At 40.9% G+C, this 24572-nt stretch overlaps 1 protein-coding gene across 1 annotated transcript; it reads left to right on the forward strand.

Annotated features, from left to right (window-relative positions):
• The first annotated feature begins 18648 nt into the window (after positions 1-18648).
• LOC145137129 (uncharacterized) lies at positions 18649-21198 on the forward strand. The gene is made up of 3 exons (XM_079071265.1): positions 18649-19732; positions 19849-20041; positions 20253-21198. The coding sequence occupies exons 1-3, from the start codon at positions 19307-19309 to the stop codon at positions 20762-20764; spliced, it is 1131 nt and encodes a 376-aa protein (XP_078927391.1). The 5' UTR covers positions 18649-19306; the 3' UTR covers positions 20765-21198.
• The last annotated feature ends 3374 nt before the right edge of the window (positions 21199-24572 follow it).

Genomic DNA, 24572 nt, shown 5'->3' on the forward strand with positions numbered 1-24572 from the left:
GAATATCGTCATCGACTTCAACGGAAACGAATTCCACGAGGAGCTGTTACCTATTGAGCTGAATGGTTTCGATATCGTACTGGGAATGGATTGGCTTGGTGCCAATGATGCCGAGATATTGTGCAAGAAGAAGATAGTAAGAGTGAACCCGCCTGGGAAAGAGTCATTTGTGGTGTATGGGGACAAACGCAGAGTAAATTCTGGAATCATTTCCCTAATGAAAGTCAGGAAATGTTTGTCCAAAGGATGCACATCATTCTTGGCATTTGTGATCGATGCTAAGAAAGAGAATAAGGAGATGCAGCAATTACCAGTGGTGTGTGATTATCCGGAAGTCTTCCCCGAAGACCTTCCCGGATTACCGCCTAATAGACAAGTGGAATTTCGAATATACTTGTTACCAGGGACGACAACAATAGAAAAAGCACCATACCGATTAGCACCAACGGAGATGAAGGAGCTTATGACGCAACTTCAGGAGTTGTTGGACAACGGTTTCATTAGACCTAGTTCATCACCCTGGGGAGCTCCAGTGTTATTCGTAAAGAAGAAATACGGAAGCACGAAGATGTGCATAGATTATAGAGAGCTGAACAAGGCAACGGTGAAGAAGAAGTACCCATTTCCAAGGATTGATGACCTGTTCGATCAGCTTCAAGGTTCGAGTTATTTCTCCAAGATCGATCTTAGGTCAGGATATTGTAACGACGTAAATTTTAAAACAATTTTTCATTTTCCAAACATAAATAAACTCATACAATATTCTAAAAATCTCATGTATCAAATGTCATCGCAATAAAACATATCCCATAATCTCAAAACATAATCCCCTGCCAGTGTGTACAGATCATGCCGGCGCCTTCCCGCGATCCTCGCTGGTACCTGAAACACATATCACATAACACGGTAAGCACAAATGCTTAGTGAGTTCCCCAAAATACCACATACAACACATAAGCCACTCGAGGCTATAACTCGGTATGACCCTCCGGTCAATGTGTCTCAGCGGGACCCTCCAGTCCCGTAGCTCGTTGGACCCTCCAGTCCGGTCTAGCTCGTTGGACCCTCCGGTCCGGTCTAAATCGTTGGACCCTCTGGTTCGGTCTAAATCGTAGGACCCTCCGGTCCGGTCTATGTAACGCATAGCATACATATATCACAAAGCACATAAACTCAACATACACATAACACATAAGACCCTCCGGTCTGCACATAGTTACCACTCTAGGTAATCTATAGTGAGAAGACTCACCTCGGGTAATCTCGGAAAGTCTCGAACTCGAATATCTGATCTTGCCTCCGCCTAATCACATAAAGTAATTATCCCTAATTAATACGGCTCTCAAAGGATAGACTAATCCCTCCCTATATTCTCTCAGAAGGGGAAAATACCATTTTACCCTCCAATGGTCCAATGTCCAAATGTTGAACAAACCCTAAAAGTCAACCCCAGTCAACGGTCCAACTTTGACCAGACTCGTCGAGTGCACTCGGGTGACTCGGCGAGTCCATACGTGTCCTCTGAATCCTCCTAAGGCCTCACTCGACTCGTCGAGTTAACCTTTCTCTCAACGGTTACCACAGATCACGAATCGTGGTGTAACACGATCCGACTCGTCGAGTCCGCTCATGGACTCGGCGAGTTTCGTCCATGAGATTACTCAAATGACCTTCTGAGGTCAGATCTGCTTCTCTAACCTATATATCTGACCTTCTAATACACAGTAATTACGTAAAGGTCCAACCTTTACGCTCATGCAACACTCATAGGGCTTCTTTTGGAGAGATAGCTTCTAAAATGGCAACCTAGGTTCATATCTCCAAAGGGATAACATAAAGCAGGATAGTTAGGACTCTCTGGACCTATTAAGGTCCAGATCTAAGAAGAATTCCACCTTGGGACCTCATATGCTTCGAATACAAGCTAAAGAAGGCATAAGAAAACCCTAGATTTAAGTAGGTCACCATATACACGAGAATAAGCATAGATTTATACCTCTGGCAGCCTCTTCTGATCAAATGATAGCGGATCTGAGCTCCTCAATCCGCCTAGCTTGCCCTCCTTGCTTCTTTCTTGCAAAAATCACACTAGAAATGAAGAAAATGGCTTCTTATCTCACTCACAATGCTCTCAGGTTCTCTGGTGCTCTCAAGGGTGAAGGTGGCCGCAAATGAGGGCCATAAGATCCCTTAAATAGGGCACAGGCCCGAGGATTTAGGGTTTCTGTCCACAGTGCGGACTCGTTGAGTCCACTTTCCGACTCGTCAAGTCCGTTCATTAACCCTAGTCAGCAATCGCGACCCTACTCAACGAGTCTAGGCGTCAAATCGTCGAGTCCCTCTCATTGGCTTAAAATAAATACTCAATTTATGATACCTGGGAATCCGGATGTTACAATTCTCCCCCACTAGAATCAGAATTCGCCCTCGAAGTCTCGCTCTGCAAACAACTCTGGATGCTGCTCCCACATTTCCGTCTCCGGCTCCCAAGTCAACTCGGACCCTTTCCGATGTTGCCACTGGACTTGAACCAGGGGCACCTCCTTGTTCCTCATAATCTTGATCCTCCGATCCTGGATCACGATCGGCCTCTTAACATAATTCAGGCTTGCATCCACCTGTATATCCTCTAGTGGCACCACCGCCGACTCGTCAGCTATACACTTCCTCAACTGAGACACGTGGAAGGTATCATGTATCTGGCTCAACTCCGCAGGTAGCTCCAGACAGTAAGCCACCTTACCCACCCTCGCGGTCACCCTGAAGGGAGCAATGTATCGGGGCCCCAGCTTGCCCATCTTACTGAATCGGATCACTCCTTTCCAAGGAGATACCTTCAGGAGTACGGAATCTCCAACCTGGAACTCGAGCTCGGATCGCCGCCTATCCGCATAACTCTTCTGACGGCTCTGGGCTGTCAGCAACCTCTGCCTGACCTGTTGTATCTGCTCATTCGTCTTAAGCACTATCTCAGTGCTACCCATCACTCGCTGCCCCACCTCTCCCCAACAGATGGGAGTCCGACACCTCCTCCCATACAAAAGCTCGAAGGGAGGCATACCAATACTCGAATGGTGGCTGTTGTTGTAGGAAAACTCAGCAAAAGGTAGGTATGTGTCCCAACTTCCAACTAAGTCCATAACACATGCCCGAAGCATGTCCTCGAGTGTCTGAATCGTCCGCTCACTCTGCCCGTCCGTCTGTGGGTGGTAAGCGGTGCTGAAATGCAACCTCGTACCCAACTCCTCATGGAATTTCTTCCAGAATATGGAAGTGAAACGTACATCTCGATCTGACACAATCGAGATCGGTACTCCATGCCGCGATACCACCTCTCTCACATACATCTCTGCTAGTCTCTCTGCGGAAGAGCTCTCGCTGATAGCAAGGAAGTGAGCGCTATTCGTCAGCCGGTCAACGATCACCCAAATTGCATCGACACCCCTCGCGGTCTTCGGCAATTTGGCGATGAAATCCATGGAAATATGTTCCCACTTCCACTGGGGAATCTTGAGTGGCTGCAACTTGACATGCGGACGTTGGTGCTCGGCCTTAACCCGACGACAGGTCAAGCACCTCTCTACTACCCATGCAACATCCCTCTTTATACAAGGCCACCAATAGTCTCTCTTCAGGTCCAAATACATATTCGTGGCCCCGGGATGGATCGAGAATCTCGATCTATGCGCCTCCTCCATCAAGGTGCTACGTGCCCCGCCCGTATATGGCACCCAAATCCGACCACGAAAGGTCATGAGCCCTCGGCTATCCGTCACAAACTCTGACACCTGTCCAATCACCCGCTCCCTTTTGCAGTTCTCCGGTCTCACAGCCTCTGCCTGGGCCTCTCGAATAGTATCCAACACCGGAGTCATCACCGTCATCCTCAGACATATGTCTCGAATCGGGTTACTCTCCGCCCTACGGCTCAGAGCATCGGCTACCACATTAGCCTTGCCCGGGTGGTACAGGATCTCACAGTCATAATCCTTTACCACATCCAACCATCCCCTCTGACGCATGTTCAGGTTAGGCTGATCCATCAGATACTTCAAACTCTTGTGGTCCGTGTATACAGTACACCGAACTCCATACAGATAATGACGCTATTTCTTGAGGGCGAACACTACTGCCCCCAACTCCAAATCGTGGGTGGGATACCTCGTCTCATGAGGTTTCAACTGCCTCGATGCGTATGCTATCACGTGCCCCCTCTGCATGAGCACCGCACCCAACCCCGATATAGACGCATCACAGTAAACCACAAAATCCTCCATTCCCTCCGGAAGGGCTAACACTGGGGCTTCGCATAGTTTCTGACGAAGGGTCTCAAACAAGGTCTGCTGCGCTGGACCCCAAGAAAAGGCAACGCCCTTCCGGGTCAATCTGGTGAGGGGAACGACAATCTTGGAGAAATCCCGGATAAATCTCCGATAGTAGCCGGCCAACCCCAGAAAACTCTTGATCTCGGTGGGGGATCTCGGCACCTCTCAACTCATGACAGCCTCAATCTTGGCCGGATCGACCAATATCCCATTCTGATTAACGAGATGTCCCAGGAACTGGACGTCTCGTAACCAGAAATCACACTTGGAGAATTTGGCATAAAGCCTCTCCGATCTCAATACTCCAAGGATCTCCCTCAGGTGCTCCTCATGCTGCTCTCTGGTCCTCGAATACACTAGAATGTCGTCAATGAACACAATCACCGATCGATCCAACATCGGCCTGCATACTCGGTTCATGAGGTCCATGAATGCTGCTGGTGCATTGGTGAGCCCAAAAGGCATCACCACGAACTCGTAATGCCCATAACAAGTCCTAAAAGCGGTCTTCTGTATATCCTCATCACGCACCCTCATCTGGTGATATCCAGACCTCAAGTCTATCTTGGAAAACCAAGACGCACCCTGCAATTGATCGAACAGATCGTCGATCCTCGGCAACGGATAACGGTTCTTGACCGTTAATTTGTTCAACTCCCGGTAATCAATGCACATCCGGTGTGAACCATCCTTTTTCTTGATAAAAAGGATCTGCGCTCCCCACGACGAGCTACTCGGTCGGATGAATCCCTTCCCCAACAGCTCCTGAAACTGCGAGGATAACTCCTGCATCTCCGGTGGTGCAAGGCGATAGGGTGCCTTGGCAATAGGTGCTGCCCTCGGAATCAAATCGATGTGAAACTCCACCTGCCTCTCGGGAGGCACACCCGGCAACTCCTCGGGGAAAACATCCGGAAACTCTCGCACTATCGGTACCTCACCGACAGAACTCGGCCTCTCTGCGGCAACTCGTGTATCCATCACATAGGCTACAAACCCTCTACAGCCCTGCTGTAGACTCTGTCTCGCTCTGGCGGCCGAACAAAATGCTGACCCAGATCGGCTACCCTCGCCATACACCGTAAGTACTCCCCCACTAGGGTCTCGTATGGTCACCAGCTGTCGCTCGCAGTCTATAACAGCTCCAAATCGGCTCAACCAGTCCATGCCCATGATGACACATACATCACCCATCGCAATCGGTACCAGATCTATCGGGAACTCAACACCGAAAATCTCGAGCACACATCCTCGAATCACATCAGTAGCATATACCGCTCGCTCGTCAGCTATAGAAACTCGTAGAGGTCGACTCAACGCCTCTCGTCGGGTACTGATGTGCTGGCTAAACGCTAATGACACGAAAGATCGACTCGCACCCGAGTCAAATAACACCAAAGCAGGCACATAACTCACAAGAAAAGTACCTATGCATACCACAGAATAAGCACAATATCTCAAACTCAGTATAAGTAAATAAAAGAATACATACCAGCCACGACATCAGGCGCTGCGCGGACCTCCTCCGCTGTCAACTGAAAGGCTCTCCTGCGAGCCTTCGGTGCCTCGGCCTTCGCTGGCCGGACCTCGGTAGCTCTAGCAGCAGGTGCAGATCCCTGAAGTAGCTGTGGGCACTCGGCCTTCCGTTGGCCTGTCTGGTTGCAGTGAAAGCAAACCGAAAATCCCTTAGGGCAATCCCTCGCGATATGCCCCTCCTTCCCACACTTGTAGCACACACCCGCTCTGCACGTCCCATCATGGCTCTTGCCGCACTTCCCGCAAGTGCGGCCCTTCGGACCCCCAGACCTCGAATCAGCAGGCTTTGCCCGCTTGGCTGCCGGCTGAGACTGTACCGGTCGCCTATCCCTCCTCTGAGACTCGGCCTCCTCCCTGGCCTGAGTCTCCAGCTCGATCTCCCTATTCCGAGCATTTGCCTGAAGCTCGGCAAATGTACGGTACGTCGAGTTCGCCACGAACTCACGAATGTCTCTCCTCAGTATGCTCAGATATCGACTCATACGTGCCTGCTCGGTAGACACATGCTAAGGGCAAAACAACGCCCTCTCATGAAACATCCGTGTAATCACAGTCACGGACTCCATCCTGTGCTTGAAGGACAAGAACTCCTACGCCAACTGTTCCCTCTCCACCGGGGGAACATACTCATCTCGGAACATGGTGGTGAACCTCTCCCAGGTCACCACTGTAATCTCTACAGGAGTGAAGTCTGCCATAACAAACTTCCACCAGTCCTTCGCTCCCAAGCGAAGCAAGTTCAGCGCAAACCATACTCTCAGATGCTCCGGACAAGAAGAGGTGTAAAAGCATCCCTCAATGTCAGAGATCCACCTCATCGCGGCTATCGGATCCTGAGTCCCATCAAACACTGGTGGCTTCGTGTTGCTGAACTCTCGGTACAGCAACGAGTCACCCCCCTGTGGCCTGGCAGCGGCGACGGCTGCGGTGGCTGCAGCAACAGCAGCCTCGGTAAAAGAAGCATACCGCTCGTCAAACGTCTCAATCAAAGTGGTCTTGATAGACCCAAATATCTCAGGAATCTCCACTCGTATGGCTGCGGCCACCTCCTCGTGAATCAACCTACGGATCTCCTCATCACTGGTACCACTGCCTCCTGGGTGGTGGCGCATCCCAACCATGATGTCTCTGAAATACAACACAAAAGAAATCAGAGATTCGCTCGAGTATACTCGCACTCGATACTCAACCCTACTTGTTCTTTAGTACCCTAAGGATTATTACTTGGACTGCTCACCGATCCGGTGTTTCCAGTAGTACGGGCCCTATACAGCTATACTACCTTCCACAACGCATCGGTATTCACCCCAAGTTCTCCTCCTAGGATCCCAGATCACAAGTACTCTATATCTCACTAAACTCATGCTACTCTCCGGTAGACCACTCATAAGCTCCTCGCTGCTACCTACTCACTCTCGAAGTATCTCATAATAGCAGTAATTCCTAGGCTAAGGCATCACAAATCAGGCCCACTCTAGTCCTAACCATGAATACCTAGCATACTCTAGCATGCATAACATATCACATAATATCTCATAACACATAATGTAAGGGTATTTTGGGAAATCACCGTTCGGGCGCTGGCTGATCGTACACACTGCTCCGTTCTGCTTTTCTCAAGAATCTTTTGCTCTTTTAGAAAAATTGTTTCTTTTATGAAAATTTTTCTCAAATCCTCAGTTTGATTTCAGATACTCCCGAAGGTGCATCCGAATCCCTCAAACCACGGCTCTGATACCAACTTGTAACGACGTAAATTTTAAAACAATTTTTCATTTTCCAAACATAAATAAACTCATATAATATTCTCAAAATCTCATGTATCAAATGTCATCGCAATAAAACATATCCCATAATCTCAAAACATAATCCCTTGCCAGTGTGTATAGATCATGCCGGCGCCTTCCCGCGATCCTCGCTGGTACCTGAAACACATATCACATAACACGGTAAGCACAAATGCTTAGTGAGTTCCCAAAATACCACATACAACACATAAGCCACTCGAGGCTATAACTCGGTATGACCCTCCGGTCAATGTGTCTCAGTGGTACCCTCCAGTCCCGTAGCTCGTTGGACCCTCCAGTCCGGTCTAGCTCGTTGGACCCTCCGGTCCGGTCTAAATCGTTGGACCCTCTGGTCCGGTCTAAATCGTAGGACCTTCCGGTCTGGTCTATATAACACATAGCATACATATATCACAAAGCACATAAACTCAACATACACATAACACATAAGACCCTCCGGTCTGCACATAGTTACCACTCTAGGTAATGTATAGTGAGAAGACTCACCTCGGTAATCTCGGAGAGTCTCGAACTCGAATATCTGATCTAGCCTCCGCCTAATCACATAAAGTAATTATCTCTAATTAATACGGCTCTCAAAGGATAGACTAATCCCTCCCTATATTCTCTCAGAAGGGGAAGAGACCATTTTACCCTCCAATGGTTTAATGTCCAAATGTTGACCAAACCCTAAAAGTCAACCCCAGTCAACGGTCCAACTTTGACCAGACTCGTCGAGTGCACTTGGGTGACTCGGCGAGTCCATACGTGTCCTCTGAATCCTCCTAAGGCCTCACTCGACTCGTCGAGTTAACCTTTCTCTCAACGGTTACCACAGATCACGAATCGTGGTGTAACACGATCCGACTCGTCGAGTCCGCTCATGGACTCGACGAGTTTCGTCCATGAGATTACTCAAATGACCTTCTGAGGTCAGATCTGCTTCTCTAACCTATAGATCTGACCTTCCAATACACAGTAATTACGTAAAGGTCCAACCTTTACGCTCATGCAACACTCATAGGGCTTCTTTTGGTGAAATAGCTTCTAAAATGGCAACCAAGGTTCATATCTCCAAAGGGATAGCATAAAGCAGGATAGTTAGGACTCTCCGGACCTCTTAAGGTCCAGATCTAAGAAGAATTCCACCTTGGGACCTCATATGCTTCGAATCCAAGCTAAAGAAGGCATAAGAAAACCCTAGATTTAAGTAGGTCACCATATACACGAGAATAAGCGTAGATTTATACCTCTGGCAGCCTCTTCTGATCAAATGATAGCGGATCTGAGCTCCTCAATCCGCCTAGCTTGCCCTCCTTGCTTCTTTCTTGCAAAAATCACACTAGAAATGAAGAAAATGGCTTCTTATCTCACTCACAATGCTCTCAGGTTCTCTGGTGCTCTCAAGGGTGAAGGTGGCCGCAAATGAGGGCCATAAGATCCCTTAAATAGGGCACAGGCCCGAGGATTTAGGGTTTCTGTCCACAGTGCGGACTCGTTGAGTCCACTTTCCGACTCGTCAAGTCCGTTCATTAACCCTAGTCAGCAATCGCGACCCTACTCAACGAGTCTAGGCGTCAAATCGTCGAGTCCCTCTCATTGGCTTAAAATAAATACTCAATTTATGATACCTGGGAATCCGGATGTTACAGATATCATTAGATGAAGGTGCGAGAGCAAGATATTGAGAAAACCACGTTCAGAACGAGGTATGGACACTATGAGTTATTGGTTATGTCATTTGGACTAACCAATGCTCCAGCAGCATTCATGGACTTGATGAACAGGGTTTGTAAACCATTCCTCGATAAATCTGTGATAGTGTTCATAGATGACATTCTGGTTTACTCAAAAAGCAAACAGGAGCATGGTAAGCACCTGCGAGAAGTGTTAGAAGTCCCGAAGAAGGAGAAGTTGTACGCTAAGTTCTCCAAATGTGATTTTTCGATTCGAGAAGTCCAATTTTTGGGTCATGTGATTAACCAAGAAGGGATCATGGTCGACCCAGCAAAGATTGAAGTTGTAATGAAGTGGGAACGACCAAAGAGTCCTACGGAGATCCGAAGCTTTCTGGGATTAGCCGGATATTACCGAAGGTTTATCCAAGGCTTTTCTTCGATAGCTGCTCCATTGACAGCTTTGACCCATAAAGGAGCTACTTATACTTGGAGTGAGAAGCATGAAGAAGCATTCGAGAAGCTAAAGAAGAAATTGTGTGAAACACCGATTATTTGTCTACTCGATGGAGTTGAAGACTTCGCAGTCTATAGCGATGCATCTGGAGTATGGTTAGGTTGCGTTCTGACCCAAAGGGATAAGGTGATAGCATATGCATCAAGACAATTGAAAGAACATGAAAAGAACTACCCCACTCATGATCTGGAGTTGGAAGCGGTAGTTTTTGCCTTGAAGATATGGAGGCATTACCTCTATGGCACGAAGTGCAAACTTTTCACTGATCATAAGAGTCTTCAGTATCTCTTTAATCAGAAAGAATTGAACATGAGACAACGACGCTGGCTAGAGTTACTCAAGGACTACGACTGTGAGATACTTTACCACCCCGGTAAAGCAAATGTTGTTGCTGACGCTCTCAGTCGGAAGGTAAACCTTGAAAGGAAAAGGCCAAGAGCGTTGAGAATAGAAGTTGTCTCGACGATTGTGGAAAGTATTAAGAAAGCTCAAGAAGAAGCTTCATAGAAAAATGACCGAAAAGAAGAGCGTTTGGGAAAAACGCTGGTGTTCGGTACGAACAATCAAGGGTTAAAGGTATTCCAAGATAGGATTTGGGTACCTAAGACGGGAGGAATAAGAGATCTTCTGATGGAAGAAGCTCACAAAACCATGTACTCGATTCATCCCGACAGCACAAAAATGTATAGGGATCTGAAACCCTACTACTGGTGGCCGACGATGAAGCTCAATATTGCTAAGTATGTGTCCGAGTGCGTAACCTGTGCAAGAGTTAAGGCACAACATCAAAAACCGTACGAGAGTTTATACCCTCTACCCGTTCCCATGGGTAAATGGGAAGACATTACCATGGATTTTGTCACTAAACTGCCCAGGACAAGGGACGGTCACGACATGAGTTGGGTGGTCGTGGATTGTTTCACTAAGAGTGCACACTTCATAGCAGCCAACGAGAAGTGGTCTATGGATAAGCTCGATAATGCTTACGTGAAGGAGGTAGTAAGACTTCACGGTGTTCCTCTTACGATTGTATTAGATCGTGATAGTCGTTTCACGTCAAGGTTTTGGAGGAGTCTACCAGAGTAATTGGGTACGAAATTGTGTTTAAGTACAACTTATCATCCACAGACCGATAGTCAGAGCGAAAGAACGATTCAAATGTTGGAGGATATGCTAAGAGCGTATACCCTAGAGTTCCAAGGTAACTGGGATGAACACTTACCTCTGGTAGAATTTTCCTACAACAACAGTTACCATTCGAGCATCAAGATGGCACCTTATCAAGCATTATATGGACAAAAGTGTCGTACGCCGTCTTGTTGGCTTGAAGCCGGAGAAAATCAGTTTATGGGCCCCGAGATAGTCCATCAGACTGCTGACAAGCTGAAGGTGATTAGGGAAAGAATGTTAGCAGCTCAGGATCGTCAGAAGAGCTATGCTGACAAGAAAAGACGACTGATGACATTCGAAGTTGGGGATTCAGTTTTGCTCAAAGTCTCACCGTGGAAGGGACTTATAAGATTTGGGAAGCGAGGAAAGCCGAGTCCAAGGTTTATTGGACCGTTCAAAGTTCTTCAGAAGACTGGGAACCAAGCTTACAAGCTCGAATTGCCCGAAGAGCTAGACGGTATTCATAACACATTCCATGTGTGTTATTTGAGGAAATTCACGGGAGAAGTTCCCGACATAATTCCAATCTCAGAGTTAAGGATGGATGAGAATAAGAGGCTAATCGAAGAGCCCGAGGCAATCGTTGACCGTAAGACTAAGAAGTTACAACGCAAGATGGTCGAATTAGTGCTAGTCTGTTGGAAACATATGAATGGGCCGAATCTCACTTGGGAAATAAAAAGTGACATGATGAGTCGCTATCCGCATCTGTTTGATGATGCATGATTCCGGGACGGAATCATCCTAAGGGGGAGAGAATTGTAACGCCCGTGTTTCGGGGCTAAGCATTGTTACATGATTTAATAGTCTAGGTCAACTATTGTAACTCTTTTTGAAATAATAAAGATGAATTATTTGAGTATTATGTGAATTTGTGTGTTTTATACTTAATTATAAGGTATAATTAATAAATGATAAAAATAAGCGTCAAAATTAAACTGTGAGATAAGCCCGATATCTTTATATAAAGTTGTAGTGGTCGAAACAAGGATTCTGGGGATATAAAGAACGCCGAAATCCAAGTTATAACGAAGAAGTTATGACCCGTCGAAGTTTCGCGACGGAACCGACACGACAACGGGAAACGTAAATAGTGAATTTACGATAGAGAGAATTTTAGCCTTAGCGATCTAAATGAAAGTCGTAGAATATGTTAAACCGAGAGCGTGCATAAAAAGAACGCCCAAATCTGACTTCGTATGAGGAAGTTATGATTTTTTTAAGTTTCGGATCGACAGTGCACAGTCCGAAGTTCGAATAGTAGATCAGTCGATTGTTGGCCGACACAACCCAAACGAGAATCAAAGATCTCGTTAATAGTAGCGCAACAATAAAAAGACAGACTTCGGATGAAGAAGTTATGAATTTTAACGGACCAATCCTGTCCCGGCCTGTTAAAAATACAACTTTTAAGGTAAAGTCAAAATTAGTCGACGGAGTCTAAACGAAAGTTGTAGAGTATGTTCCCTCCTACGCATGGATATAAAGAACGTCGAAAACGGAGCTCGTACGTGAAAGATATGAATTTTTGAAGTTGGAGTGGGAAATCACGAAGGCTGTGCGAAGGGGTACGCCCAGCGTACCTTCGGACGCTCAGCGTGTGCACTACGCCCCGCGTATTGACTTTTTCCTCGGCCCACAACAAGCCACGTCGCCCCACCGAAGTCTCACCACGTGTGTACGGAGCAAGCATTACGCCCAGCGTAGGGCTTCGGTACGCCCGGCGTACGCCCGAGGCCTCAGCTATAAAAGGAGGTCGAGGGCTGCCATATTTCTTCACCAATTTACCACTCCCTTCTCTCTCTAATTTCTCTCACTACCTACCTAAAGCCTAGGAAAACCCCCTAGCCCCCGAAGGAAGCCCCGGAGATCCCGAAGGCTCCAAGAAAAAGAGTTTTTCGGTTTGAAACTCTGCCCGCGCGGAGCCCGGTTTTCAAGCAAATTTCCCGGTTTCGTCAAAGAAGATTATTTTTAGAAGCGAGGTGCTGTCCGAGTCACTCCGTATCAGGTGAGTGTATAGTCACTTTCATCTTACACATAGATATGAAGTATTTTGTATAAATTATGTGTTATGTGTATATATATGTTATCTGTTTACCTGAGATGTTTGCTGGATGAAAGATCTGAACTTCTTTCTTTCAAATCTGAAACTTTTCCTTTAGATCTACACTTTCTCATCTCAGATCCAAACTTCTTCTTCAGATCTAAACTGTATACTTTGAGATCTATGTTGGATGAAAGATCTGAACTTCTTTCTTTCAGATCTGAAACTTTTTCCTTCAGATCTACACTTTCTCATCTCAGATCTAAACTTTTTCTTCAGATCTAAACTGTATACTTTGAGATCTATGTTGGATGAAAGATCTGAACTTCTTTCCTTCAGATCTGAACTTTTTCTTCAGATCTAGACCGTATATATATTTTATGATTTGAAAGTTATGCTGGTTGAAAGATGTAAACATTATTTTTCAGATCTAGACTGTATAAATATTTTATGCTTTGAAAGTTATGTTGGATGAAGGATGTAAACATTGTTTTTCAGATCTGGACTATGTATGTATTTATATCTACAAATATGTTGGGTAGAACAATGGGTAGATGAAATAGATGATGTGTGTTAAAATGATGAGAGGCCTCGATGTTTACGATGTTTAAGATGATCCAGTCGTCTAGCGGAGTAGAGATGACGACCACAGACTTTTCTAGGCAGTCCAGTGGAACGCAAGCGGGCTTGCAACCTGTAGGTGTTTTTGAAAATGAACTCCATCCCCCCCCCCATGGTTGCCTACGGACACATATGGCCGAGGAATCCCCTTAGCAGTAGTGTCCATCCCGATGAAATTCCTTAGGATAAGTCCCTTATAATAGATGCTTTAGGGACGTAAAGTGAGGATAACGGGAATGGGTAATCGGGTTAGTGATTTGATGAAAATAAATAATGAACATTGTGGGTTGAAAACCCTATATGCTCACCAGGCTCCCCCGCCTGACCCACTCAGTTTTCTTGTATTACAGGTAGTGGCAAAAGCATAGTTGGATGACTTGACGAAAGATTATGGATTTGAGGTCAGATTGTGTTTTGTGGCCTAAAATGTTTATTTCTTTTTGGTTTATGCTTATGGTCTGTATCGATGATTGACATCCCGAGTTTTTGTAATGTAAAGAAAATACATTTCTTTAAGAAATGCTTTGATAAAATTTATATCATATTTTGTTTTGGGAACAAATTCCGCAATACTTTTCTTAAGAAGTTACTCTAATTTTTATTAAAAAGCATAAATGAAATCGGTCTTTTCTGGCCGTAAAAATGGGGATGTCACAAAGAAGATTTCTAAGTGTGTCGTTTTAACCATACTTGATTTTTGACGAGTTCGCCTTTCGTGGCGTTCTTAGGCGCCGGTTTGATTTACGGTAAGGTTTGTCACCCTAGACTTGCCTAGTCTAGATGTAGCGAACAACTTAGGTGTGGGGAGTCACCCCGTATACATCTATACACAAACTCTCGCTCTCCCTCCAGGAGACTCTGGTTATAACTACAGGCTACGATCATACACTCTAGAGGTGTCAACCGACAAGTCTCACTAGATCATTTATTGTTTTCACACGAGTATTGAATTACGCTATGTATAATGTTTTCGTATATATAGTTAAGATTTGCAAACCCAGAAAATAGGTATATGAATGTATAAGGCCCAACAGACATGTAAGGGAACAACTATGGCCCACTAATCATGTGATGTATAGACTGGGCCCATTAAGCATGTTAATGGGTCATAAAGGTCCAAATTAACATGTAGTAATCATATTAGGCCCAATAAACATGTGAACGGGCCACAAAGGCCCAAATGGACATGTAATTGATATATTAGGCCCAATATAGCGAAATTTACATTTATGGCCAAAATATATATTAAATAATATTTTTGGTCAATTTTTATAGAGATTGACATTCTTGGCCCAAAATATATATAACATATTATTTTCGGCTTATTATTGTAAAGATTTACATTTTCAGCCCATTTTTAAATAAAATGACACTTTTCGACTCAAGTCTTATAAAAATGACATTTTCGGCCCATGATTATAAAAATTTACATTTTTATCTAACTTTTCATAGAAATTACATATTTGGCCCAAGTTTTGGAAAAATTTGCATTTTTAGCCCAAATCCAAATAATGTGGCATTTTCAACCCATAAAACCGTAAGTTTTACATTTTAGCCTCAAACTTGTGTAAAATAGCAATTTAATCTATGAAAATCGGAATTTTTACAACTTTGGCCCACTAAAACCGAAAAGCCCATTATGCAAAAATTTACGTTTTTAGTCCCTTTATCACCAAAATATCGTAAAAACTCATTTCTTTTATAAAAATGACTCCTTTAGTCCTTGTAAAACCGTAAATGCCAAGAAAGTCTCATCTTTTTGGTTATTTGTCAAAAATGGCCCTATTTCAAGACTTTCTTTCATTTTTCCAACAATCATCACATATGTACACTTTCATTTCCATATTATGGTGTATAAAGTGTTATAGTTTGTAAATTTCACATTCTTTTGTTATAGATTTCGAGATCTATCATATTTCATCACATATTCACAACATAAACCAAGAAAATCACACATAACATGCACTAATACATAGATCTACACATATGTACTTGTATTCTCCCCCCCCCCCAAAACAAACTAAAACCGAAATCAAGGGGGTATGAACTCACCTTGAGGTTTGGATTCGGTTTTTGATGAAGATATGAGAACATCTCGGCCCTAGGAAGCTTTTTGAGAATGATTTTCGAACTTAGATGGTCCTAGGAAGAAAGAACACGAAATGAACCATGTAAGGGGGTGTTCTTGGCTTAAAAATGGAGATCAATGACATATGTATGATGACAACTTAACAAGTGGGTGATACTTGTTGAAGAACTCTTGGGATCACACACCAAGTAATGAAAATAGTAAGGAAAATGAGAGGGTTCCTTCTTAAGTTTGAGAGGAAATTATGAGAGCTTGGATGAATTTTTTAAGTGCGTTGTGGAGAGAGGAGGGCCTCTCGTCCGATAATAAGAGAAGAGAGAGAGAGAGAGAGAGAGAGAGAGAGATGGTGAGGTGATGTTTGCATGGAAGACCACCATGCAAACATGAGGTCTCTAATGCACAAAATTCCTCATTTTTCCTTTTTTTTTTTGTATAATAAGCATAATGGACCGAGAATTGGGCTCAAGAAAGATGAGGATGAAATGATTTGGCCCATTATTGGTCTTGTTCGAATTTATGAAGCCCAAAAATTATTTTTCGGCCCATTGGTCCCTTATGAGGGTTCACGGCCCAATGAAGCCCAATTAAAATGGTTCACGGCCCATTAGAAATAAGAAGGTTCATTCTAGGCCCACATGGCCCATAATGCTAAAATCATAGGAATGTGGGTCAACTTAGGGCCCAATTAGGGTTCATAGGCCCAAAATAGTCAAGTTGAAGGTTTATTTGTCCATTAGGCCCAATAAGAGAATCATAACTCATATTAAACTGGAACCGGGATTTCTAGGGTTTCCAACCCTTAATTGAACATATGAGATGTATTTGAATGAGCATAGAGTATAATATTCATTTAGAGTACAAGTTATTACACTGTATGAATGTTTACATGAGAATAGAATTTCTCAGCTAAAATGCTAGTTGTGACAGTGTGTGAGAAGCTAACCTCACTTTTTGTCTGTCACGTCATACTTTTCCCCCGCTTTCTTCTTTCCCTCACCAAAAGCCAGGGTGTGTGTGAGAAGAATCTTTCACTTTTTTTTAATTTATATATATATATATATATATATATATATATATATATATATATATATATATTTCATACAAATATTATACTAATTTTGTAGAGAATTAAAAACCATTAATTTTGATATATTTTTTATAATTTTTTAGTAGGTATATAATTTAATAAATATTAAAAAAACTGAATAAAAACACTAACCAATAACACGAGAAGAGGGAGTATAGAATACACCCCCTCACCTTTTCCCCTCACCCACGATATAATGTTCTAGGGTGGGGGAAACTTTCCCTCACATTTTTCCCCATCACACCGTCCGACCTTATACATACAAGTATTCAAAATAACTTTAGAACAATGTTAAATATTAGAACCAAGATGTCGACTGGAATTACTTGTTAATTATGTATAAACCAATTTTTAGTTAATATACGAATATTTCATAATTATAAAAAATAATTTAAATGTGATAAAAAAATTTAGTTAAAAAATTATAATAAAACTTAATGAATCGTTAATGCAAAATAATATTATAATAAAAATCTATAAAACTTAATGTTTTTGGTTATAAAATATTAGGAAATTTCTGTTAAAGTCCTGTTAACTTATTATAATTTACAAATAAGTCTTAAACTAAAATTAGCTTATAGAAAAACATAATTATTGGTAAAAGTGATGATTTGACTATTTTTTTCGGTAACACACATTTTACCGATTTTCATTGTTGAACTGGACGCTTTGTCATTAAATGAGCCGGTGAAATTGATATGTTGTAGTAGGGAAATCTCTATTATAGTCTCGTTATTTACCCTAAATTATGAATAATTTTTGAAGTAAAATTTGTTTATGAAAAAACGTGAGTTATTTGTAAAAGTGATAATTTGACATTTTTCTTCCGACAACATATATTTTACCGGTTTCATTGTTAATCTGGTCGCTTAGTCATTAAATGAGTTGATGAGATGTATATGTTGTGTTATATAATGTTATGTTTACCGTAAAAACTTGATATCCTGTTGCATTGCATGTTTTTTAGAAATATATGAAATGCATTCCATAAAGACTACAATAATTACGTAAATTAGCAACAACTTCATTATTTTCTAAGTTTATAAAAAGATTTAATTTTCTATCTAATTTTATGTAAGGTATTATATCCATCTAATCAGTTTATTTAATGACTCTACGTTTATCAACGATGAAAACGATAAAATAAATGTTACCGGGAGAAAAAATGATAAATCATCACTTTTACCGGTAATTTATATTTTTTTATATACAATTTTTAGTTTGAGATTTATTTGTAAATTAAAAAAAAAATAACTGAAGTTTAATGGAGATTTCCTTATACAACTTATTCATGGCATTAACTCATTTAATTACTAAATGTGTCAACAAAAAAAACCTATAAAATATATGTTACCGGGAGAAAAAAAAAGCAAAACATCAAATAATTTATTTTTTTAGTAACCAAATTTTAATTCGAAGTTATTTTTAAAATAAAATAATGATACAAGATAACCATAAGGTTCTGTTTCAAATTTCAATAATGTTGTGTTTCAAATAGAAATTGAAGATTTTCCATAAAACTTGACACTAAATTACAAAATGTTGTGTTTCAAATTTCAACGAGTACATTGGAAGATAACCATAATGCCATTTTTGATAAAGCCCAAAGGCAGTTTGGTCATTTCAGCTTGATTGCGACGTGGCAACCTGTGGCCACACACGGGATTTGTAACGGACGTTTAAACGGCAAGAGATAACGGGGGAGGTGACTGCCACGTAGTATTCCACGTAGGCGAAACAATATCCACGTCAGCAAGATTCACGGACCCCTTTATATATAGTAGCCTTAACCTGGTTTCGGTTCCTTTTCACTCAAAAGAACCCCAAACCCAAAGCCTTGAACCTGTTTAAAATTTTGTAGTTACTCCGATCATCCACATTTGCCATCCGCGGCGATTTCTGATTCTACAATTTCGTTATGATTTCGCCGGAGATGAGTTTTCCGGCAAACGTCCGTCGATTTCTAGATTTAAGCAGTTTTGATCTCTTAATTTCCGTAGGTGACGTACTTACCTAGCCTAAAACCTAATAGTAGCTGAAAACCCTACGCGAAAGCGAGCGTTACGTAGGAGAGATTAGAAGTTATTCGTTGTTTTGTCTCACAAATCGGAATTTAAATAATAGAATAAATATATAATAATGCTAATCTATAAGATAAAGCATCAGTTTTGCAGGGTTTTCTAAGGATTTAGGCGGATTTCTTGGTTTATGTGCCTCTTTGTTTGGTGATCCGATGGATGAGAAACTAGTTCATGTGCTGTGTTTTTACTATTACAGCCATTGGAATTTTGTTTCGGGTTTGTAGTATTGTGTGTTTACCTAATCATTTCGATAAGGTATTACCATCAGAAAATTGAGGTTTTGTGATAAGTAGTTTTTTTTAGGTTTTAGACTTCTAGGGGTTTTCTCTCCTAATTAGAGGCTCAAATTGATAATCGGGGAAGAATATTTGGTATGCCTTTGACGATGAAGATACAGCCAATCGATTCAACCATACCGGAATGTTTCGAGTCGGTGAAAACTGTGCCGAAGTCTCGGTTGAGACGTCTCTTTGATTTCTCGAGCTTTTTGAGAGGATCGGCGGTTGCGGATAGGTCCGTCGCCGGCGACTCGCAATGCGGCAAAGACTGTTCAGATGAGTTCGAGCCGAGCTCTGTCTGCTTGGACAAAATGGTCCAGAATTTCATAGAGGAGAGCAACGAGAAGCAGTCTGTGGCCGCATCCATCAAGTGTGGCCGGCACAACCACCACCAGTGCAATTGCGTCAACGGCAACAACTTCTGCAGTAGCGATGGTTCCGAGGATGAGTTCGACTCATTTAATTGTTTCGGCAACTCTAACAACCACAGTTCGTCGACCGACGCATGTGATCTCCTTAAGGTGATAATCCATTTTCCACTAACCTTATCCCATTGTACGTCGAACGATTATAATCGGAAGAAATTTGTCTGCTTTTGGAGTCTGAAAAACGTTTATTGTGCGTTGAATTTATACAGAGTTTGGTGATTTGCGAGACAGTTTCTGAAAGGAATTTGTTGGCCGATGTGTCTAAAATCGTTGAAAAGAACAAGATCTGTAAGCGGAAAGATGAAATCAGTCGTAAGATCGTCGCCGATGGCCTCCTAGCTTCCGGATACGCCGTTTCTGCCTGTAAATCCCGCTGGGAAAAAACTTCAACCTATCCAGCAGGTAATTAATTACTCAAATCCATCTATCCAGATTTTTCCAAAATTTGCTTCTATCGATTTCGTATTAAATTCATGAAATAAGTCCTTGACCATTTCAAGCAATGATTCTTTTCGTTCACAACTACTTTTCTATGAAATTACAGTCCTAAGTCCACATTAATTATTCTCGATTTTGATTCTACTTTTTTTTGGGGCGTTTTGGTTATTAACAGGAGAATACGAGTATATTGAAGCTGTGGTTGAAGGGGATCGTTTGATAATCGACATAGATTTCAGATCGGAGTTTGAAATAGCAAGATCCACGAAAAGCTACAAAGGTGTTCTACAAATGCTCCCTCATATTTACATCGGTAAAGCCGATCGTCTCCAGAAGATCATCAACATAGTTTCTGATGCAGCAAAACAGAGCCTGAAGAAGAAAGGAATGCCTTTACCTCCATGGAGAAGAGCTGATTATGTAAAATCAAAATGGCTCTCTCCCTGTACCCGAATCATCAACAACACTCCCACTGATAATGATAATAATACCCAATCCATGATTAGGAATGATCTGATTTCAGATCCAAAAGACCCGAATTTAATGGATGAATTTGAAGTTATTGGAGGTGCTACTAAAGAAGATGAAGGTCTGAAAGAATGGGAGCCATTAGAGATCAAAGCGAAGGTACCGAAGACTGGAGGTAAAGTCGTTAGCGGTCTAGCTTCTGTGATCGAAGGCAACTGATGATTATAATTACATATCGGGGTTTCAATTTGTCTAAAACCCATTTTAATCCAGATTTTTCTTGACGAAAATGATTTGGATAAAGTGGGGTTTAGGGAACCGGTATTTTTGACTATTTTGTGTTTTGCTTGTTTTTGTTTTTGGGTTTTTTTTAGTTCTCTTTCTGAGCTTTTTGGCACCAGAAAAAGAAAAAGAAAAAGAAAAAGAAGAAGAAGAAGGAAGAAAGAAAGAAAGAAAATATATACCGAAGAAGAAGATAAGATGGGTAGACTGAAGTCCCCTTGGTGTTTTTTTGTTGTAAGGGTCCATCTTTACTAACTTTGCTTTTGAGTTTTGTTAAATAATGATATATATATAAATAAATAAACAATTAAATAGAATATTCAATAGTCTGTATCTTTAATCTTTAATATAATATTAATATGTCTACCTGATACCCGTGTTTTCTTTTATTTTACTTTTTCAGTTGTTTATTTTTGTGTCAGCTATACAAAACTGTCTCTACTTGAGTTGGTTGTAATTGTTTATTTTATGTTATAAGCTTCAAAAAGTATGCATCCATTTGGGGTTGATAGTTGACACTTGTTGGAGGCGTTAGTGTGTGTGAATGACTGAATGGTTAGGTGAGGAAAGTTTTGATCTTACGATTCATTTAATATTTGGACCTGGTTTTTGAATCTTAAAGGAATGGATGAAGGGTCCACCCCATATATTAAGTATTAAGTATTGACTATTGATTATTGAATGTTGATGTGTTGATAATACGTGAATACCAATATGAGGGGAGGGGGTGTTTGTTAGTTATTGTTTAGGTCCACCATATGGCTTCACCTAATAATTTGGATAAGTGTATATGTATATGTACATTGTATATCCAATATCCATCCATCTACCCTAACACTTAACAAGTTTCTGGTATCCCCACTGGTCCAGACTTGTATATTAATTAACGCTCTGGTTATTCGTAAACACTTATTGAACGGTTGGAGTTGTTGGATCACTCTTTCTGGGAAGTTTTCATTAACTTAGTTTTATTTATTTATTTTATTTTGTTTTATTAAGGGTTGTTTTTTTTTCTCTTACAACTATTTTTTACATATTTCCAACATACACAAAAACTATAGCTTCTCGCTTTTAACTCCCAACTACTGGTTATTTGTTTTTAGTTTTTAGCTACCAACTATCTTTATCAAACACGCCGTTAATGAGTAATGTTGTTTGCTTGCATAATATCAATAATACATTTTGGACCTTTTAACTTTTATTTTTTAACTAGTTTGTACACATTTAAGAGCTCACAACTATTTTCTTTAAAACACTTCTGCATAAACAAAAACTACAGCTTTCGGCTTCCAGCTAACAAATTTTAGCTACTACCTAAAAATTTCTAGCTACCATATAGTTTTGATAAACATGCCCTTAATAAGTAATGTTGTTGTATACTATCAATAATACATTGATCGTTATAGTCTTATATATCAAAAATACAAATTTCATAATATTCCTCAATTCTAATATAAGAGGAGTTTGAGAGAAAATGTAAAAGATGGCAAAAAGGTAAACAGTTAGCATCTAGACTCGTGTTTGTGGCTTTGCTAATCATGTTTTTCTGTTCATATTAAGTGAAAAAACACCATGTGTTGTCGTCTAGGTTAATTATATAACATACTAGGTGTGAGACTCATGTACTACACATGTTGATTAAAAACAGGTAAAATATCAAGGTGTAAATCATTTTTTAAATTATGTTTCAAAGTAAATACAAACAAATGATGAATAAATAAGTAATTCAATCTAAACTACTAAAACACCTATCGACATATTTTAAATAATTGTTTTGAATCATAAATTTCCAAAGACTTATTTGAATACAACATTAGATGTCATATTATTAAGTTTACTATAATTGTTTAAAATTGATATTTTCAATCCACTTCTGTTTTTAACTCTAGACAATGCAACGTACAACTGTCCATAAGTGAACACCGGTTGTCTCAAAAACAACCTCACATTCGATAGCGATTGTCCTTGCTTGCTATTTATTTTCATCACAAAGCATACAATCAGTGGAAATCATCTTGTTTGAAATGTGAAATGACATTTTTGGAATAAACGAGCGGTTTCCTATATTACTTCCGAATATTATCTTTGCTTCTATAACATGATTACCGAATGCTATAGACCGTAGCCTTGTTCCATAACACAAAATACATTTCTAATCAATATTTCGTAGTAACATAAATGTAACACCGACTTTTAATACCAACTTATGAATTGGCAAACTTGACAGTTTAAGACCATTTAGAACATCAGACGTATAAACTTTCATCAAAGTCATCACGAACATAATATGAATGACAAAGACTATATAAACGTAAATATTCTTTTTCAGCATCTGAAAATAGTGATAACAAACAATCATTTATTTCTTGAACGAGTTCATTTTTTGGTGCAAGGATTGCTATTTCTTGAAAGAAAAAAAAAACATCGGATTCTTGGCGTTTTGAAGAATATAAGGATAAGGAAATTCAATTAATGAACCAATAGGATCAAATGAATAAGTAATGAGACTATCATCCGAGATATCAATAATTGTCTCGCCATCATTTAAACTACCAACCTTTCATTCTCCTATATTTAAAACCTACTTTGCAAATGTTAATGTTCTTTAATGTCACATGTAGGACGAACTTAATGAAACATTCACAACGTCTTGTCTATTTCTGTGTACTAAACGGGTTGATTACAAAAAGTTAAATATGAAGGTTTAAACATTAATCATTTTAAATATAAAATTTCGAAATAAATAGAAAAAATTGCAAAAATGGTCCCTGTGGTATGCAAATTTTTGGGATTTTATTCCAAACCCCGAGTTTTTTGGATTCATGGTCCTTTTGGAGTGGTTTGTATATGGAATTGGTCCCCAGACTTAACTTCCGTTAACTTGTTGCTGTTAACCCCCTCATGTGCCTCTCACATGAGGGTATATTTGTCTTTTCACTTCTAAGGGACCATTTTTGCACTGAAAAAATATATTCCTTTAAAAAAATTAATACGTATTTATTTATTTAATAATTAAAAAATAAAACTCTCTCTCTCTCTCTCTCTCTCTCTCTCTCTCTCTCTCTCTCCTACGATATCCACCCAATCCAATAGCATCCATCAAAGTAGAACCCTAATGTTCTTCTGGTACACAAGACCGAACTACCATCAATCAATTCATACCACACATGCCATTCAAGAACACCCAGATACAAATCAATTTATGGGGTTGAACACCCACAAAAAAATTGATTTCCAGAAACGAGAACACACACATTCTCCAAAAACAAAAACACATGCACAAATCGATTTCAAAAATAAAAAAACACAAACAAAACAAAAACTCAATATCTGATTCCATTTGTGGGGATTCATACACACAAACACGCATAATTTCAGTTTGGATTCAAATTTAGGGTTCCAATTCTTGAGTTACCATCTAAAAACCCCTTGGCGAACAAATCTGGGAAAGAGGCGATGATGTTCACAGTGTGCCACTGCAAGATGCAAGCTGTAAATCAAAAAATTAAATAGATTTTGAGGTAGCTGCATATTAGACTAAAATTGAAAGTCGTATATTTATTTCCCTCTCTCTCTCATCCGTTTGAACCACCATCAGATGCCACATTCACTGTCGGAAGCCATTAGGTAGCTGGAAATTAGGTAGCTGGAAATTAGAGCTGTGACAGGACACCCGACGATCAATCGACCATCAGATTTCTCACCACATCAATTTCATACACTATCAAGCCCTAGATAGGTACCA

Source organism: Lactuca virosa, chromosome 9 (assembly GCF_052849685.1).
Source record: "Lactuca virosa cultivar CGN04683 chromosome 9, Lactuca_virosa_CGN04683_v6, whole genome shotgun sequence".
NCBI lineage: Eukaryota > Viridiplantae > Streptophyta > Magnoliopsida > Asterales > Asteraceae > Lactuca > Lactuca virosa.

Excerpts from the sequence above, each read along its gene's own strand:
- LOC145137129 (XM_079071265.1), top strand. The coding sequence starts at position 19,307 with ATGCCTTTGACGATGAAGATACAGCCAATCGATTCAACCATACCGGAA. Across the intron at positions 19,733-19,848 it reads ACGCATGTGATCTCCTTAAG|AGTTTGGTGATTTGCGAGAC; the intron begins GTGATAATCCAT and ends GAATTTATACAG. Across the intron at positions 20,042-20,252 it reads AACTTCAACCTATCCAGCAG|GAGAATACGAGTATATTGAA; the intron begins GTAATTAATTAC and ends GGTTATTAACAG.